The sequence below is a fragment of the Megalobrama amblycephala genome, linkage group LG10 (assembly GCF_018812025.1).
Source record: "Megalobrama amblycephala isolate DHTTF-2021 linkage group LG10, ASM1881202v1, whole genome shotgun sequence".
NCBI lineage: Eukaryota > Metazoa > Chordata > Actinopteri > Cypriniformes > Xenocyprididae > Megalobrama > Megalobrama amblycephala.
The window spans coordinates 19,243,576-19,264,579 of NC_063053.1; the positions used below are offsets into that span (position 1 = coordinate 19,243,576).

Below are 21,004 nucleotides of genomic sequence, written 5' to 3' on the forward strand. Positions count from 1 at the left end.
TAGAAAAACTTGCATGTAGCTTTTTAGTAATATAGTGTCACATTATATGAGCTGTTAAAAGATGAATACTGTACCTGTTTATGAGGATAAACATTGATATGGCATTTGATGCATTCCTGTCCCATGTTGGCCCAGGAGTTCCCACTCATCCACTTCCTCTTGCACTTAGGGCACTTGTATTCACCAAAGCACCTCTTCTTGCCTTGGTATGGAGTCAGTCCTTCGCCTTTGGGTCTTGCCTGAGAGGGCATGTCAGAGAGAGAGAGAGTTTGATTAACGAGAGTTCAGCTCAGAAGATCTACATTCATCTGAAACTGTTTCGACTTTAGTGTAGCTTGTGAACAATTTGAAGCTTCTGTTGTGGAAAATTTGCATAAATTTGTATGACCAAAATGTATGCAAATAAGTAAAGCACTGCGCCTAATCTGAAGAGAATATTCTTATGTTCTTCTTAAAACATTTGAAATGGTAGCTGGTGATCATCGTGCATTTTTGTTCTGTGGAAATAAGCTACTCTGATATTTTGAGTAAATTCTTGTAGTTGATACCGATAAGCCAAAAATTATTTTCATGTTATGGCCAATAATTGATAAATGACTTCTTTTAAAATAAGAGAGAATTTGGGCATCGCAACCTTATAACGTGCAGTATGACAAATTGGATATTAATGTTGAGCAAACATTACCAATAAATGGAATAGCACAAAATAAACAACAAAATATTGTGCAGAACTGCATGTTCACTTCCACTGCGTTCCCTACCCTCAGTCCATATTTCCATTGTCTTACGTGCTGTATTTCTTAAATAATAAAACAAGAACTCATGTAACAATTATAGTAAGCAAGAGAAATGACTAAAATCTATAGGAGGGGCTGTTTTTCATTCTTATACAGGAGGTATAAGAGTCTCATACGAACTTTATTATGGGAGTAGTTTCAACAAGTGAGTCAATGCTGACATCAATATCTAGGCCTCTCTACAACAGCAAAAGAAAAAGGCTAAGTTTTTCCCTTGAGCATCACAAACATCATTTTGGTCAAAGTTTGTCCAAACCAAACACACTTAAAATGCTTAAACTCGATTCTGTCAAACCCTGTCACAACTGATCCTATGCTGTGCAGCAAAAACACAGAAAAAAGCATCGAAACAAAATGTTGATCCTTACAAAGAGCTGCTGACTTGAAATATTACACCAGTTTTTTACATCTCCCTAAACTGAACGACATGCTATGTGTGGTATGGCAGACTTCTGCTGGAGAGTTCAGACTCCAAACCACTACACAAATTTGAGAACTCAGTATATGGGGAATTCTAATGATTTTAATTATGTAAGTGAATTCAAACCTCAACAGATAATTGCGGTGTGGTCTCAATATACTTTCTGGTCATTGTTACATACTCACTGCTTCCTTTTTGACTCAACTCTCTCAAAAGAGAACAGAAAAGTGGCTATGATATAGAGCATTTTTGAGCACATACAAGTGCCTGAGATTTTTTGCTAAATTGCTGTGACACTAAACAGGATTTAGGATGTGAATCCATGCATCCAACCATCTGTAATCTCGCATAACAAATTAATGGCTACCGGAGTGTTTATTCCACACTGTGAAGAGGATAGGCAGACCTAAAGCTGCTTTACTGGTGAGAGGATTTGGAAATGAAGGTCCAGATCCCATATGAGTAAAAAAGAGGTGATATCATTCATTAGCATCTGCTCCCATCCACCCAGAGCCAACTGGCCAACTGACACACTGCATGCAAAAGGCTCTCCTCCCCAACCTTAAACACCATGAGTCAACCACTGTCAACAGAACTGTCGAAAACAGCTGGAAACCATGACGGTTGTAGCTGTTGTTTTGCCGATACTTTTAAGCTTCACAGAAAGTCTGACGCAAGGCCACCCCTATGATGGTGCCAATCCCTACGCTATCGTAATGCTGGTGGTCTGGTATATGGGTGAGGTCCTAAATCAGAGAACAGGCAAAACAATCAGTGATATCTGGTGTCAGAACCACTGCTTTCCATCAAACATTCAGTAATTGACTCAGCATGGAGTATGATTTTGGTGTCAAGGGTTGCCCCATGGTCTAAAACTCAGGTGTGCGCCAGATGACCTGTTTTTGAAAACACTGGAGTTAAAGCTTAATATCATATCTCTTTACATGCAAATAATATTATTTATTATTAGAAAAATATACATTTTAACAAATATTGAGTTGATATATCGTTTTAGCATTGAAATCAGTCAGTCAGTCAGTTGCCGCTGGCAACAGTCACATCGTAGGATGCGCGATGTCTAGTATAGGGATCGTTAATCCGTAAGGACCAGACACCACAGTTGATTCTCTGATTAATTGCAAAGTTTGACAATCATACAACGAAAGTTTATCATTTGAGTATTAGGTCCTGTCAGTTTAAACATTCAAGAGATTTTAAACCATTTGAGTGCGCCAAGACGCGAAAGAGAACTCAGTTCTGAACATGTGGCTGCGCGCACGTGAACACCGAATGCCGTTCTCTTCCATGTCTATTTGTGCCTGAACGGACACATACATGCAAAAAATATTGTCAAAATGCACATAAAAGATTGCCTATCCTCGTAAACGCAACTGATTATAGCTTAGTGAACGAAACAATCCAAATGTGTAACAGTATTTTGGATCCACGCCGCACATTCAGTCTTAAAATGACAGAAGCCCCTGCTGCTTTCTGTGTCATGAATGTTAATCAAACAACAAAAGACAAAGAGAAAAATCTCTTTTGTAGTTTTAACACAGATTGTTTAATTTATACAGTGAGACTATGCAGTGTTATTTCACATTTGATTATTCAGTTTCTGTACCTGAATACTGTTAGACTTACCTGAAATATATAAAGCACTATTTATTTAATTTTTATAAAAACGGTTAGTTCCTGTCCATGATTCTGATTGGTCAATAGCTGTGTTTTATTCACGATAAAACACGGCTATGACCGCTTCACACAACGGTTCTGTGTATCACTACACAAGACCCTTAGCAACCACTCTTAACAACATAAACTGTATGTTCTCAATTGATATTGTTCATTGAAGCTTACTGTATTATGTAGAATTGTGAGAAAGAGATTGAGTGAGCGAGTTTATTACCTGCATTCAGATTTAGCATTTTCCTTCAGGTCAGTCCTATGTTCATAATAAAAAATCTGTTTAATTGTCCGCTGCAATAACAGTTAAGGGGTTTTCCCGTGACTGACAGCGCTAGTCAAAGCATTTGTCAGTTGTGTCTTGTTCCGTGTTCACAACAATTCAGTCTTTTCAATGTAAAAGTCTTTGCTACTGACTGACTCACTCATAAAGACAGTTTTTGCTGCCATCTAATGGTGTAATAATGTAACTTCTGTTGCTGTTCACAGTCAGGAACTATTTTTTCCGGTGGAAGGAAGGCTTTTAGTGATTTTACTTAATGAAAGTTGCATTGATACATATATTTTTGGCTTAAATATTTGTATTGTGTGGTAACCGTTTGATAAAAGCAATAAGGTATTCGAGGCTAGTGCTGTATCGTGAATAAGTCACGGCTGAAGGGGTTAACAACATCCTTCAGCCGTGACTTATTCATGATACAGCAAGGCCTCTCGTAACTTATTGCTTACATATCTTTGTTCTATTATATTTATCTATGCTTGTAATTTGTTCATTATTTTCTAAATGTATTCACTCACCTACAAAATCACACCAATGATCATATCACAATATATTGCAGAAAAAAAAAATATCACAATGTCAGTTTTTTCCAACACCGTGCAGCCCTAGTAGAGTGTATATATTGGGCTGGAATATAAAACTGGGTCACCTTACACAAAAAAATTATACCACAAAGCAAACAGTGGATGGTTCGCTTCGAATCCCAACTGGACAGGCATTTGCAAGTTACAGCATCTCTACGAGAGAGATTTGATCAGCAGTCTTGAAGAATTCACAACTCTGTGAAAAAGGCTCTATATATCCAGCACTGCAGAGGTCCTGGACAAGTGCCAGAGGACACACATGATATTCTGTTTACAGCAGCCTGACCTATTTTGGTTGTGTTTTTAATAGATTTTAGACCAATAGAGGTACACTGTCATTGTGAATGAAACCTGGCAAATTTGACATTAAGCCATTCTGGAGCTCATGGAAAGGGAATAAAAAAAGAACAAACAAACAAATAAATTATGTATCGTTAAATATGATTGAAAGAGAAAAGCTGGATTTTTTTTTTTTTTTCTTTAAATAAATCAGAGAAAATAAACTATTTGTTGCTCATTTGAAACACATTAGTCTTGCGCTAACCACCGGATCTGAAATCCACAAACCCAAGAAGCCAAAATTTATTATCCTATTGTTTTAGCTCTGAGAATATTCCTCTCACAAAATAAGCAATTGCGCAAAACAAAACACTCATTATTTTCCAAATGCAACAATCTCAGAGGAAATAAGGCAATGGAGAGTACGCTCTACTTGCAGCCACCACCAAGGAAATGACAAACTAATGGCGTTGACAGTAACGCCACAGTCTAAACAAATCCTGACCGAAGCCTGTGTGTTGCAGATTTGTGTTTACACAGTTCTACCCAGTGCATTGCTCTAGAAGTAATTTGACCATTTTAACCCAACCCGAGCTTAATGGACACAGCAGGTTTGTGTAAATCAATCTGGCTATTTGTCCAATGAAAACAGAGCTTAAACACAGGAAAGGGTATCGATAAGTGCAACACTGAATGAATAGCTGACGTTTGATATGTCTCTCCCATCCTGCCAAAAGTCAATGTTTACTTCAGAGGCAATATACATTAGCTTTAAAGGGTTTTTGAAGGATAGGCCTCACTATCCAGCTGTTCGAGGGAGTTATCTTTTAGAGCAAAAGTGGACAAAAACACTCACTCGCCATAAACACGCAACACAAAATATTTACTGCCTGCTAACATAGAGTAAAGTGAATCTGTTCCCAAAAACCCTTACATTGTTAATCCTAGTGACCTTAAATAACTGCGGGGTCACCCTCGGAGGACTAAGCTGAACATTTCTGAGCTTGGTAAATGCTTGGGACATTGAAGAGATCGAAGTATCCAGTGACTGTAAACGCTCAGGGAGGAGGGAGATCAGATTGAGCGTCTCCTCTCACCATCCCTCCAGCTGTGTTCCCTATGGAGACTGAAAGAGGGGGGCGGCCCTGGCTGTCCTAGCAGCAGAGCCAACCTCCCCGCAACAGGACAAATACCACAGCACGGCAGTCATCGCTCACAGCTGGAGACGTTCCTCCAATCAGGCCATACAGGACTGAAGGGGGAAGGAAATCAGAAGCAGATGAGTTCCACACTGGTATAACATGAGAAAACTCTAAAAGTCCCTTTCAGATCAGCCCTCTGTTTTCAATTAAGTCTGTATAGATTAACAAAAGGGTGCCAGAGGAGAAAAGTGAGAGATAGGGATTCAGTGTTTAGAGAGAGATAAGACTTAAAGGAGCGGGAAATGTTATGAAGGATCTGTTCAGGGTGAGTTCAAAATAAGAACAGTACATTTGCAAATCAATCAAATGCATTTAAATGCAGTTTTAAAGCAAGTAAATGGACACAATCCTGCTCCACCCCATCTAACAGGGAATGTTCCCAGAACTCTGCGGCAAGGTTCTCTCAAAGCTAAGAACAAACATTCTTCCAGTAACATTAATAGATCATTCGTTCAAAGTAATCTGGTCTTTAATAATGTTCTTAAAACATTAGCACAAAAACTTTTAAACATCATTCATGGAATGTTTTTACTTGAAACTTTTAGGCCCCATTTAAACTAGTGCGTTTTTGTTGTAAAACGGCATTTTAAAATGAAAATGATCCTCATCTACACTGGCGCTTCCATAGCGTTTCAGAAACGATCTCTGTCTACACTACACGGCCGAAAACGCATGTCACATAACTGTTCATGCACACTGGGCATGCGCGCGCAAGTGTAAACAGTTGCCTCTTGCGCATGTAGGCAGCTGCAGTATTTAAAAAAATGCTGAGTTTAACTGCACAGTGGCTGCTGAAAATTACAACAAATCCAGCAAAGATTGCAGTTCAGTCTCCATGTTATTGTTTACACGGTCGTCAAGGATACGCAGAGTAAACGTGGGCAGCCATGCCATTGTTTTCAAAAGTCTCAATTTTGGTCCACTGAAACACAACTCTGGTGTTTTCAAACTAAAATGGGGTCTGCAGCGTTTTCAAAAGTCTCCGTTTTCGAGGTTCGTAGTGTAAACGACACACGTAACCGTAGCAAAACTTATGTGTTTTAAAATGAAAATGCACTGCTTGTTTCAGAATGTTCAAAAATTCAAAAGTAACATTCCCATAATGTTTGCAAAATGGAACGATTCCCTTAACAATCCGAGAAAAAATGTCTTTAGAACATTTTTAAAAACTTGATGCTTTGAACGTTCAGAGAACATTCAGAAATAACATTTTCATAACTTAATGGGAACCTTAGCAAAACGTTCTCGGAGTATATTTTGTTAGCTGGGTCTGCCGGCTCTTACAAAAATAATTCTACAATATAGTGCCTGCTACAGTGCAAACAATCAATAAACAAATAAAAATATAGTTAACATTTCTAAAAGAATAAATCAAACAAATAACCTTCCAACAGAATATTTACATATCTCTATAATGTTAAATTAAATGTAATTCATTTGTCTTTTAAAAATTCAAAAGTAATACAAATTATAAACATAAACATTCTCTAAAGATTTTTCTGTATAAAACCATTGGCAAAATGCCAAAATAGTGCCTTTAGGGGGTGTTAGTGCATGTTAAAAATCTAAGTACTAAAATTTTCTCTGAAAAGAAGTTTTGCCATATATTCAAGAAAGAAATGAGGATCTACAGTGGCCACAAATTTAATCAAACTTCTTACCACATTTTAACTGGTTTATATGTTATTTTTCTGTGTGCAAAATGGAGGAATTTTTGGAAGGATGACTATGCAGTTTAAGAGAATTCTTGGAGGGAACTGAAAAAAACCACTTGTTTGGCCCAGGCTGCTGAAGTTTGGTTTTGCAAGGAAATGCATGTCAGCTCTTGGGGCAAAGAATCAACAGGAGACTACAAAAATCCAAACACTTTTTTTTTAGTCTTCACAAATGCGGTACACAAAGGCTGTGGATAATGTTTTTGGCTAATCATGAAACCCGCAAAGTCTTGGATAGCTGGCCTTCCACAAACATCACAATTCTGCTTCTTTCTTGTAAATATCACCCAAAATCTTCCTGATTTAAGTAAACAGGAACTACTAAACACTAACTGTTGAACAGAATATTTTCCTATATATATACACTTAAGACACACTTAAAACTGCATAAATGTCTTTGCATTAGTTAGTGTTTTTAAACCAAAAAATGCATTTAGAATTAGAGTTTAGAAACATAAATATAATATAATATTCATTAAAATTTATATTATATAAAATTAAGACAAGTATTTTGAAACTTTGTGGTTGTCAAACATTAGTGGACCATGTCTATAATTAGTTAAGATGAAATACACCTGTGGTTATTCTGCGAGGACACCTGTGTAAACTTGACTTGACTTCATGCATTCACTAAAAATCACCACAACATCAGATGGTTAAAAAAAAAAAAAAAAAATTGCTAAAGTAAAGTTAGCTTTTGGCCTAGCATAATTTTAATATAATTTTATTTGATTTTGTTTATCAATGTTATTCAGCCATTTTAAGTGTGACTTAAATGCTTATGCATATAAATAGGCGTCATCCCAGCGTTTAGTACATGTAAACAGCCATGAATGTACCAACGCGTGTTACAGAGCTCTAAGCCATTAGCATCACAATGTGAGAACGGATCAAGTGGAGCTCTGTCTGGCCTGGATGAGGAGATTCAGCCAAGGCCAAGACAGAGCCTGCAGATGGCCTTTCCCAGAGACCCACACACAAGAATGATAGTGTCGAGCTCATCAGCTGCGTCTGTGCGCGATTTCCGGAGTGCTCTGCGAACGGCCGGACTTGAGCAGCATTCCAGTCAGGTGCACGCTGGTGTTATTTATTAATCCACACTAGGGCGGCTAAATGAAGCTAGTGTTTTCTCGGGTCTCGCCGAGTCCTTTTCTTGTGGGTGCAGCTGTCTCTTTTTACGCCCGAAAGGCAAGTACAGCATCGCAGAGACTGACGAGAGGGAACAGGTGTGCTGTTAAATGATAAATCTGTCAGCTCACAATGCCTCAGTGTTAGGAAAAACAATCCAATCACGTAGAGTCATTGAATTTGGGGAGGAATTAGAAAGCAAGAAAAGTTGATGTTGACACTTTATAGCTTTAGTTGCTGACCTGGGGTCAGCCTTGACATTTTTTATTGATGATTGGTGTTGGAGAGTCTAAAGTAGCTGATACTGGATCTGTGTTTATAATGTGAAAGGGAAGGAAGCTGCTAATCACCAAGAACTAGTCATTAACACCTCTGCATCATAATTATGTCACTGGTAAAACTTTACAATAAGGTTCAATTTGTTAAAAATAGATAATGCATTAGATGTCATTAACTAACAACGAACAATATTTTAACCTCATTTATTAATCTTGTTTTTATAAATAACATTCATCTAGAAAAAGTGTAGCATTTTTTGTTCAGCAGTAACATTAAAGTTGCCATGAAATGAAAATCCACCTATTCTCCACATCTTTTCTAAATGCATGTTATTGATATTACAGTGAATGATTCATCCGTGCATGTTTTTACCTCAGAATTTTTAATTAAAATGTCATAATCAATCTTCCAGCGAAACAGCAGACAGTCCACTTAAACCCGACCCTTTCTTACAATCAACTCCAAGCTCGCTTTTAAATCTGCCAGTCGATGCATAGAACAAAGTCCACCCTACATTTTTCCCATAAGCATTTCACTTGTTTGTATGTTAAAATAAGGAAGAAAAGATCTTTCTTCCTTTAACAAATCGGACCTGTGAAGCATTATCATGTCACCGAAACAACATCAGACCTACAGCAATACTGAAATTCAAACACGTTTAGCAAAACAACTAGATGCTAACGCTATTCTCTGAGGCAAATACTCCTGGACCTTACATACTCCTTGAAGCAACTATTTTGAATTGTGAAACCAACACATGTCCAGTGGTCACTAATAATCAGCTTGAAAATTCAGTGCAGATTTTGGCCCTTTCACTCTTTTCTAGGTTATTACAAAGCTAAGCAATGTTTTCCAAGTATTCCAGATAGCGCTGGACTGCTTCCTGGTTTTTGGCGTAGGCCCCTGGAGTTTGGCTGCTCCCTCTGCCAGCATCTGGAATCCATCAGTATAAACAATGGAGGCCCCGATGCTGGAGCCTCTCGCCCGGCTCCCAGGGGACAGCGCTCCGCACAGCACAGGAACACCAGTCCCACCAGATACAACGTGCTCAATTACCCCACATTGAAGAAGAGGGGAAGAAAACTCAACTTTCCGCTAATCTGTGTTTAGTTTGGCCAGGATACAGAAGAGATTGATTCGCTGATAGGTGCCCGAACGCACATAAATCAAACTTGGCCATCCCTGAGGGGACACTCTCTACACTGCTCTGTTTACTCTGATAATTAGCTGCAAATCTTTTGATTAAGATTCCTATTGTTCAGTTTAATGTAAATGAGTCATACACGATTCACACTGTTCACACAAACACGACAATTCCTCTGCCAAACGTTCAGTGATGGAATCGTAGCGCTCAGTGTCCCTTGACCTCAATTTTCTAGAACAGAAACATATGTTATAGATTACACTAAACAACAGACATTTGGCCAAAGTGAATAGCAATCTAACACTTGCTCTGAAATATATGGGTTTACAGAATCCTTTCGGGCAGAGGTGTCAAACATATGGCCCGCGGTCCGAATATACAGCCCGTGGAGAAGTGTAATCTAATTTAAAAAATTAAATTATGCTAAAAACATTCCCAAACATTTATTATATTTGTATGACAGATTCATAATATTTTACTTTTTACAGCAGGATGGATGAACATGTTAATTTGTATTACAGGAACTGACCCTTTTTTAAACTATTTGTGATACTCACTCTACATTACATACTTTTCACCTGAAATTGGATCTGTAAGTGACACAGCAACACAATAGTTTGTGTGAGATATTCACCAGATTTTCTCAATTGTATCCAAACCCCTACTAAATAATTATTAGACATACTTATAAATCATTATTAGTTATCAGTGTTGGACAGTAACAAGGTATTTTTACTGTACATTTTCAAGAATCTGTATTTTATCAGTGTATTTTTATTTTGGGAAAATTTTACTTTTACTTCACTACATTCCAGAGCATAATATTGTACTTTTTACTCCACTACATTCCATAAAAACTGTTCTGTTCCTCATTATTTCAAACTAGCAAGCTGATTCTTTCCATTGAACCTGCTGAACTGGTTCACAAATCACACTGAACGATTCATTTATAAATCTGAAAGATCTGATTGCAGCTGTTCTTGAATCAACAACTCACTGATTCTCTGAGTTAAAATAACCCAAGAACCGGAATATCGTCAGTTGTGCGTGCAACTGATGGCGTAAAAAGTAAGCCACTAATGGCGACATTTAGTATTGATTATTGTAAATAAAATCATATTTATGTCATGACTGTCAGTTATTTGTGAAGTAAATCTGTGGTAAAAGGGGGGGCGTTTAAGCTCATTGAATGTGGACATGTCTGCGTTTGTGTGTCACCACAATAACGCAAACTAATGTCCATGCATCTTCCCCGGTGCAGCAGTTTTAAATGATATAAAACTTAAATTGATATTTTAGTATATTAAAGTTTAATGTTTTGATAGTGTATAATAAGTTTGGGTAATAAATTAAAAAGTTTGCTTATTTGCAGATCAATACATAACATAATAAACATCTTTCTTCTTAGTGCTGACTACTGACTAGTCTGATTAGTACTGGCTAGAATAAATTAAAAAATGTGGTTCATCATCTCATGGTCTACTTTTAATACTTAAGTAGATTCAAAATAAAGTACTTTTATACTTTTACTCAAGTACAATAATTACTCAAATGAAAATAAGTACTTAAACTTTTACTGGTGTAATATTTTATTAGGGTATCTCTGTACTTTTACTCAAGTACTTTGTCCACCAATGCTAGTCAATTATTTCTTTTCAGGCCTTCAGTTCTATTAACATTCAATTTCAGGTGAATTATTACAGCTAAAGATATCTAGCAAAGAGAACATGTGGTTTTCTTTTCTTATTTCTTATAACAAATTCCACATTCTGTTTTAGCACTGATTAATTAATCTTGGATGTGTGAGTATGTATTGTGCAAGCACCTACATGAGTTCAGCAAGGTTTAATAAATAAATTTTAAAAAAAATCTGCCCGCATAAATTGACGCTTAGTCAATCTGGCCCATGACCTAAAATGAGCTTGACACCCCTGCATTAGGGGTATAAAGAAGAGTCTGCTAACTTGCTTGAACATGTTGAGATTGCTGGCAGTGGGAGTTGGCATTTCATAGATTCCAGACTAATATAGCTAGACCAAACCCACATATACTGACTAGTGTGAAAGAAACAGAGGATGCAGAGGTAGGCAACCCTCATACTTGGCCTGTAAACACTAAGATAAGTGTGAGAGTCTCTTTATGCTAAATGGAGCTGCAGAACATACACCTATTTATTTATACAGATATATTTATAAACTCCAGTAAGTTAAGTACCACTGGCATTCGGTCAGTGAAAGATGTATAGATCTGGCCTGACACAAATATTATATATGCTTATGTACAAAAATTATATATAGATGTATAGGAGTTTCTAGTTGCACAAAGACAGGCATTGCTTGGGCCCTGAATTTGTCCACTAGCAGCTGCTCCTTCCGAGCAATGACTGCTGAGATAAGCATTCTTATCTTCTACAGTGCTAAATATAAAAGCTAGCCATACACAATCACTGCATTCAAATATTTTGCATTGGTGATTTAAAAAAAAAAAAAAAAAACCTTTTAAGAGACTAGTGTTCAATCTCTTTCTAAACATGAAACTGATAAAAAAAAAAAAAAAGGTAAGAAGAAAGGTAAGGTAAATATATATATATATATATATATATATATATATATATATATATATATATATATATATATATATATATATATATATAGATGAATAAATACAACAATATTAAATTGAATTTAAAAAATACCCAAATAATATAATCCATAACTTAAACTGTCGGCTGTTAAATTGTATTCACCTAAATTCAAAATTGTATCACCTAAACCCAGACCAAGGTGACACCAAGACTTTGAGGGGTTGAGACCAAGTCAAGACAAAGACCAGAGCAGCACTCCTCAAATTCATCTGAAAGATTCACATTTACTGCCTGGAAAATGTAACTTTTAACAAAATTCATCTTTGCACTGCATAGGTGGCACAGAAGTTGTTGGTATACAGCATAAATATTGTTTTGATCAGTGTTTTAAAATTTTAAATATAGAAATATGATGGAAACATAAAATGATACTTTTAAATATGAAACTAAAACTGCCAGTAGTTGGAGGAAATGAGTGAATCACAGAATCATTTATTTAACTGATTCTTTCCAAGCAGCTGATTCACTCAGTAAAGAAACACCGCTGTGTGTTGTTCGGAAATGCACAACAGTTCTGCTGTGGATTTGTTTGGAACTATTTTCATTGCTGAAATAGCAAAAAAGTAAAACTGACTAAAATCTTAACTTCTTGTTTATTAAACATTTGTAGAAAATCACTATCATGTTTGCAATCCTGCTAATATTCGTGAAAACAGCTCTCTTGCTCTTGTGATATTGATTAATTATATCATAAGTTACAATTTAAAAAAAAACAAGATCTCATATGAGTACTTTTTTGCAATCATATCTTGAATTTTTGGGGCATTTTTGTTAATTTGGTGACATTTTTGACACAGTTTTCCATTCATTTCTGACCCGACACAACAGTAACAAAAGAAATCAAATTAGAAATAAGTTACTGATTGCATTTGAATCAGAAATGTATACTTTCAATCACATTAATGATGTTAACAAATAAATCAATGCACTGGCAAAATAGCGATATGCCCGCAGTTGTGGTCTTGAGATAAAATCCTGAGTCCTCCTAATCTAAGACAAGACCAAGTTCGAATGTGGCACAAACGAATACCGAGTACTACAACACTATCAAGCACCATAGCAAATTGGCGCATTAATACTAATTAATGGCGTATTACGTGCAGCTCAGTTCAGGGAGAATTTATAGTCTGAACTATATAATTAACATGTATACAGTTTAAATACTAATTACAAATAAGCTGCAATGGCCATCATAGCTGTTATGCTACAATGACTCATTAAGTACTGTAGGTGTTTTACCAGAAATCCAGAGGTCAGCCTCTGAACGTGAACACCCGTCTGAGTAGGTTAATGATTTATCCAGGGTTTCTGAAAAGACTTCATGGCATGGGGCAACATCCTTAGCAAAGGCTGTACTTGTGCAACATTTCCAAATTGCTTTCCAATCATGAACAAAAAGTAATGATAGTATAAACTTCTCCAAAAACTCAAAACAAAGGATTTTATAGCAAAAACAGCTCAATATCGCAGCCTCCACTGGAGCTGGAGGCTGAATAACATAACACTCAATAAATCATTTCTTGGGAACCAGCACTCTTCTTATTTATAGGCAATAAAATTGCATTCAGTTACACAAATAAATGAACTAGTTATTAACATACCGCAGTGTTTGCTATATTCATCCCTGCCCCAGTTTCAGAACAAAAACAAAGAGGACTTCCAAAAGACCTGGCCGGCCAAAATCACACATACATGTCATGAAGTGATATGTAACATAGCAACATGAATTACGACAATAATGGGTCAACAAGCATGATTGAACGGACATTATACAGGAAATCTTTGCACTCCTACAACATTACTCAGACAGACACTTTATTCAATGTGGAAACGTAGTATTGACAATTCTGTGTCAAGCTCAAGGAGGTCTATAATACCTGGAAATAGCTATCTGTTATGAATTTCCATTCATCTTAATGGCAGATTCTCGGCTGGCGCAGGGAAGTAGGCAATGTGAAATTTGTCGTCTTAGCTCATGAATACTCAGTCCTGAAAAAAGTCAATTTCATTCTTTAAGAGCCCTATAAAAGAACTGCCACTGGTAAAACGCTGGCTATAATTAAATAATTGAGCAATAGCTAAAGCAAACGCACAACTTTTTGAGGTGCAAGTTAAAGAAGAGAACTTTATAAAGACAGACTATAACTGCACACTCACTTAAGTATTTTTATTATTTCAGACTTTGCAGCAGACATTCAAGCAGCCTTTGTCAAGGTACAACTTCTTACGAAATGGAGAACACCATAAATAGAACCAACAATTAAATAATTACAACTTAATACAGTGTGTTACTTGTAAATAAAAATATTTAATCCGAATACAAAGCCACTTTCGAAACACCACCACTGAATCAGTAGAAAGGAGCAGTTATGGCATCTAATTTGTTAACCGATGCTGATTGAGCTGAAGTAAATGTTTAACGGCTATAAAGGAGGATTAAATAAGAAAATACTATTTCAAGTTCAAATAGTCTGATGGCAAAGCTGAAGGCACGAACATATCCACAAACCAGTGTTAAGCAATCATCTCAGCACTCTATTACAACTGGTGACAGGCAAATAGCTGGCAAACCACTGATATTTTTCAAGAGGGCTTATCAAACACAAGCGTTAGCCATCATGTGGGTAAACACTCTAAGTGACCCTGTACTGTAGATCAAACCCTGAATCCAGAACCCAAGGGAGCCTAATCTTGAAATAACACTGAATTTCCCATTTAAATGTAGTCAGAACAAATGTGGGCTTTAATGAAGGCCTTCTCTCTGAGCACTGTCAGGCAAGATGGCTCGCTGTGCCTGTTAGACAGGCAGTTTTGGCATTCCTCATCTAATTAGGAGTTTATCACACACTGTCACAGCAGTGTCAGTAAGGCCACTAACCTCTGTTGCTTTCAAACTAGGTTGGTGTGTTAAATCACACATGATTTAACATTCAGGGACCTTTATTGTCAACATCTACACTTGTATCCTCCTTATATAGTAATAGACAAATTAGCTTGTAATGTATCTACACTAGGTCCTGCATTCAAAAGTCGTTAACATTTTAAAAATGTTTCTGAAAAAAGTCTCTTACGGTGACCAAACGTGCATTTATTTGATCAAAAATACAGTAAAATCAGTAATATTGTGAAAAAAATATGTGACCTGTGCTAGCAAAATGAGTCGGAATGCGCACGGGCTAATTTCAAGATACAGGCAAAACAAGTGAAAAATGTCAATTTTGGTCGAAATTGAGGTTTTCACAAAAATAAGTTAATTAAAGGTGCACTATGTAATATTCTGCCACTAGAGGTCGTTAGAGGCCTGTTCAAAACAAAGGCGTAGCTTGATGACGCCAAGTTTAAGCGCAGAATCTTGGGATATGTGGTCTTCATCTCAACGGTCGATGTAAAAGAACTGGAATAGGACTTGGGAACAAATCATGTTCATGGATACGATTATTAACGTTTTTTAACAAACTTTTATTATGACACAGTCGCCGGCGCTGCTTACGCTTTTCCGGTTATGAGTATGAGGTAACGCAGCTCTGTTTATCATATTAGATACATTTGAGTGTGCTGAAAATGTTATAACAATACTCTGAGCGTTCACTCTGTGGCTGCTGTGAGACACTGTTACACACTGCAGTAAGCTAGATCGATTTTAGAATATCATTAATAAATGCTGGATGGCTTGTGTTGATAAATGGCATGCAGTTAATTTTAAAACGTATTGTATGATGGAGAAAATTCTGTATTACTGTTACTAAACATAAAGCTGCATCTGATTATGCTATGTTAGCAACTTGACAAAATAGTGTTTTTCTCTGAGGCATGGTAAAGCATGGTACTCGCAAAAAATCAAGAAAATTAGATTTAAAAAATAAGACTAAACGTGTTGAGCTATATAACAATAATTAGTTTTCTGTCTATAAATATATCAAAACAGTTGTTCCCTTGTCTATTAAAACATGTAATATATTAAAGCGTCTTTGGTGTTTCCATGGTTTCCACAAAATAAAACCGGAAACCGAGGGTAACGCGGGTATGACGCAATTGACAGGCGACTGAAAAATTGCAATTTTCTCACGATTTACAAATAGTTGCAAACATTTGGGATATTGTAAGTACTCAAGTGAACAAAATATATAACACTGGCCTAGTGGTTTTTGTATATTTTACTGCAAAATTCTTACATATTGCACCTTTAAGTCCTCGTCTAGCGACCCCAATGCTCCAAATAGCAATTAAACATCTAAAAGTATCTTGATTTGTACGTTTTCTGACCATGAAAAACATCTGATGTGTGACATTATATTAGATACGTGTGGTACAGTAGGTCTTAATATAGGCCTATAAGCTATCTTATGTTTCATAATATTAATCAAACAATTGTGGAATCATGGAAAAAAAGTTGAATATATATATTTTCTTTTTCCTATAGTTATGGGTTTTGACTTGGTTTGTGCCAAATCAAGTTTTTTGAAAATTTGCTCATTGCGACTCATTTTGCCAGCACGGGTCACATATTACAATTTAAATGAACTGTCTTATATTTTAATATATTTTAAAGCGTAATTTAGTATTTTTCGCCAACATTTGACCCAGTAATAGTAGCACTTACTTTTTATTTATCTTACTTTTTTTCCCGATTTCTATTCTTTTTCCATCTATTTGTATATTTATAAAAAAATAAAAAAAAATCCTTCATACGAGCACTTTACTGATGAAACTGTGACTTGACACGGCACTTACATACTGTTGTCGCTTTGGAAAAAAGCATCTGCTAAATGACTAAATGTATTCCTGTGATGGCAAAGCTGAATTTTCAGCGGCTATTACTCCAGTCTTCAGTATCACATGATCCTAGATGAACTAGATTTTAGATTTTAGATTTAAGATCAAAACTGTTTTTACATTATATACATCTTTTAGAAGAATCATCAATATTTACAAAAAGCAATTTTGCACTTTTATCTTTTCTGCATCTATAATTCATCTGCTGCAGAAATATTTGTAATGTCCTACCTAAGATTAATTATCCAATTAATGAGCACAGAAACAGTCTAGGTCAAAACCATATTTCAGCTATTTCCTGGAAACTGAATAATATGTAAATAATCCAATTTAGCTAGAAAACATTAATGTTGGCTGCACCTACAACAGCATAATGCTGCTTCAAACCGACCTGCTATTGGCAATCGAGAAGAGATCAAGAGAGATGTAAACAGACCGTTCTAAGAGTCCCGCACAGTAAGAGCTGTTTAGTCTCTTCTCAAGGATCGTGAGCTTCATTCCAGATCATTTCTTCCTAGTTTTACAGGAAAATACATGTGTTGTTGGCTGTGATCTAGTGTTATAAACGATGCGCTTCCTTATCACCGAGGCTTGTCCGTCAAGAGTGTAATCAAATTATGAGTGACATTTTATGAACCAGAGGTTATGGGAACTGCTCTTGCTGTCAAGGACTCTTTTGTTTGATGATGTGGAGTAAAAAAAGACTTTTTTTTGCCGAGATATTGCGATGAAATACTGTCCGCACAGAACTAAGGCGGTTTGGCCAGAGGAAATGGTGTTGGTAACCCTGCCAAACAATTAATGAAATATATAACAATTTCCCAATAAGGATAATGATTGTTATATGCTACACCATCTCATTCAGTTCTGAAAACGGTGTCCAAGCAGAACACATTTCAAAAATATCATTCTCGAGCTGAAACCGAATGGCTGTAATACAGGTACAGTAAGCCCTCCATCCCCTTAAAACAAACCAGAGCATGTTTACTTATCTTAGCAAACTAATATGAATCATATCTGAAATCGCTTTGCCGGGATTAGCCTTTAATATATTTCCAAACATTATTTTAACTATGTTATTAATAAAACTGAATCTGGGCTAACAGGTTCAAATTGGTGTTGTACTTGAAAAGTGTACGGGTAGGGGTCTTATTTATGAATGAGCACATTGTGTTCTTCGGTTTCTCAGGAGGAGGTTCTCTCTTGGCCCGATGTGTAGATAAATGTTTTCTATGTATTCGGTTTCACTGGAAAAGTGCTATGGGTCCACATTAACACTCGCTGGCATTGGCAAAATATTTCTTGCAGATAATGCTGACGTTTTTATTAATCGATTCTGATCTGGTCGAAAACCTCTCTCTGTCTCTCTCGCCACACGTAAAATCTCAATTCAGCGTGTGGTCCTTGAAAACGGATGACACATGAGATGGGAATTGTGGACTGTATCGGATGGTGTCATAGCAACAGTTTTACACAAACTAAATCTGTTTCCACAGCCAACGACACGAGACCCTCGACAGCCGTATTCCCGATAGTCATTGCGTCTTAAAAAATGTCCCTACGATATTTCTCAAAACTTTCACATGCAAAAGATCCTTGGTATCTGCAATGGTCAAAAACCCCATTCCCAAGGATCTCTGTGCCAGCCCGGCTAACCCTAACGACTTGTACAGCTGCAAAATGGGATTAAGTTACTGTGGCAATGAATGACATGAGCAGGTTGATTGGCTTGTGTGTAAAAAGATCGAGGTAATGTATCTAAATGTTTCCATCTTATTTCAGAGCACATGGTTGACATAGTGAAGAGGACAAATTGCACCACTGTTTTTTCATACGAGACACACATTTTCTCTTCAGCTGAAAAGCACGTTTGTTTTTGAGCACTTAGGATGTGGCTGTACATATGCGAGCTATTTTATAGTGTGGTTTGTTGCTGTATCACCATGCTATGTGTTTATCTGACTAGGCTACGATAACGGCGAGGGATTTATTGTGTAGTAAATATCCATGTAAACGCATGTCATCCCTCGGCTGAGCTGCTCTCGGCCATGTCCAGAGAAGAGGGCTGTCTGTTATGTCTCCTGCCACAGAGATAAGCTCTATCTGTTTACATTTCAGCCTGTTTCACTGTCTTCTCTCAGATAGCCTAGCCAATTTCTCTCTCTCTCTCTCTCTCTCTCTCTCTCACACACACACACACACACACACAAGCATGAAATCTATATATGCAATCTCTGGAAAGATGTACATACAGTAAAGTAGCCCAAAAAGTACAGTAATTGAACACGTTTAGACACCTAGAAATGTATTATTTGCATTGCATTAAATTAAATATCAAATCAAATGGCATCTGGAAACAAACGACTCTAGAGAAGAACCTTCTGGCTATTTTTTGCAATGAATTTTAATTAGCTGCTGTCACAGTGATTTTTAGTGGATGTATGAAGTCAAGTTCACACAGGTGTCCCTTACAAAAAATAAGTTTACTTCAAGTTCATTTAATTAATTATACTTAAGTAAAGTTCAAGTATTTTAATATTTAATACTTTATGTAATTATACTAATATCAATGTAGTAGTATACTTGTAAGTGTACTATTTCAATGCTACTTGGGACTAAATTAGCCCACTTTTCAGTGTATAAAAGTATACTTTTATGTATACTTTAGGTGTAACAGTAGTAAACTTTGAGTACACGACTAGTTTAGAACTACGTTTTTTATTTGTACTGACTATACTACAAGTGAACTTATAGATATACTGATAGTTTACTAGTTAAATACTTGTAGCACATTTTTTTTAGTTAATGAAAATACACTTTGAAGTATACTCTCAGTAAACTATTAGTTTAGTAGTTTTATAATGCAAGTATACTTGCAAGTTTTCTTTAAGGGAACTTAACAGCATACTTACAGTGTACTATTTTTATATTATTTTTGCACTTCAAGTATACTACTATGTTCCTATTTAGGTATTTATTTTTATAGTTGAAATATACATTTACCTGTACTTTAAGTAGGTTTGAAGTACATTTCTATGTACACTACCAGTGGACTACACAAAAATTCACATACTCAGAATTAAGAACATATCTGTTTTCTTTATAAATCAATATTTTCAAACAATGTAAGTCTATAAGACAGTATGTAAAGCTATGTAAAAAAGTATTTAATAGGCTACTCAATCAAAAGAGTAAACACAACTACAAGCACTTTCAAGTATACTTACAATACTTAATTATACTTTTAAGTATATCTCGATCAAAAGATTGAGCACAAGTATAGGCCAAATATACTTGGACTTTTCTGTCAGTATAAGTCAAGTATACATAAAGGGTTAGTTCACCCAAAAATGAAAATTCTGTCCTTGTTTACTCACCCTCATTTCGTTCCAAACCCATAAGACTTTCCTTCATCTTAAGATCTTTTGGATGAAATCTAAGAGCTTTCTGTCCCTCCATAGACACCTACATAACTACGACTTTGACGCTTTAAAAAGTTCATAAAGAGATCGTAAAACTAATCCACATGAATTGAGTGGTCTAGTCCAAATTTTCTGATTGCTTTGATGAACAGATTTAATTTAGGCATTTATTCACATATTTGATTTCATCAAAAAGATCTTCATTTGTGCTCCGAAGATGAACAAAAGTCTTACGGGTTTGGAATGACATGAGGGTGAGTAATTAATGACAGAATTTTCATTTTTGGGTGATATAACCCTTTAAGTATAGATTCAAGTATTAGTAGTATTAAAGTAGTATACTATCTTATTTTTAGTTATACTAATAGCACACTCGAATAAACTTCTTTTTTGTAAGGGGTTCCAGAAGAATAACCATAGATACTGTTCATCATATTAACTATAAACATGTTCCACCAACATTAGACAACAAGAAAAAATTCAAATACGTTGTCTTAATTTTGAACAGTATATCTTTTTATAATGTCTTTCAAATAAATTCCATTTGGTGTGATATTTTGTCAGACAATGCAAACGCATTTAAATGTGAACTGTCCAAATATTTTTTGGAGGCCGCTGTAGGACCAGGAACCAGACAGATAAAGTGTGTC

The 21,004-nt window shown here is 36.1% G+C and overlaps 1 protein-coding gene across 1 annotated transcript in view; it reads right to left on the reverse strand.

Moving 5' to 3' along the window:
* Positions 1-21,004, reverse strand: part of zcchc24 (zinc finger, CCHC domain containing 24) — a 42,285-nt gene that overhangs the window by 6,189 nt on the left and 15,092 nt on the right. Inside the window, exon 3 of the mRNA XM_048205219.1 lies at positions 75-239. Within this exon, the coding sequence (XP_048061176.1) occupies positions 75-239 (165 nt within the window). The remainder of the gene's footprint in view (positions 1-74; positions 240-21,004) is intronic.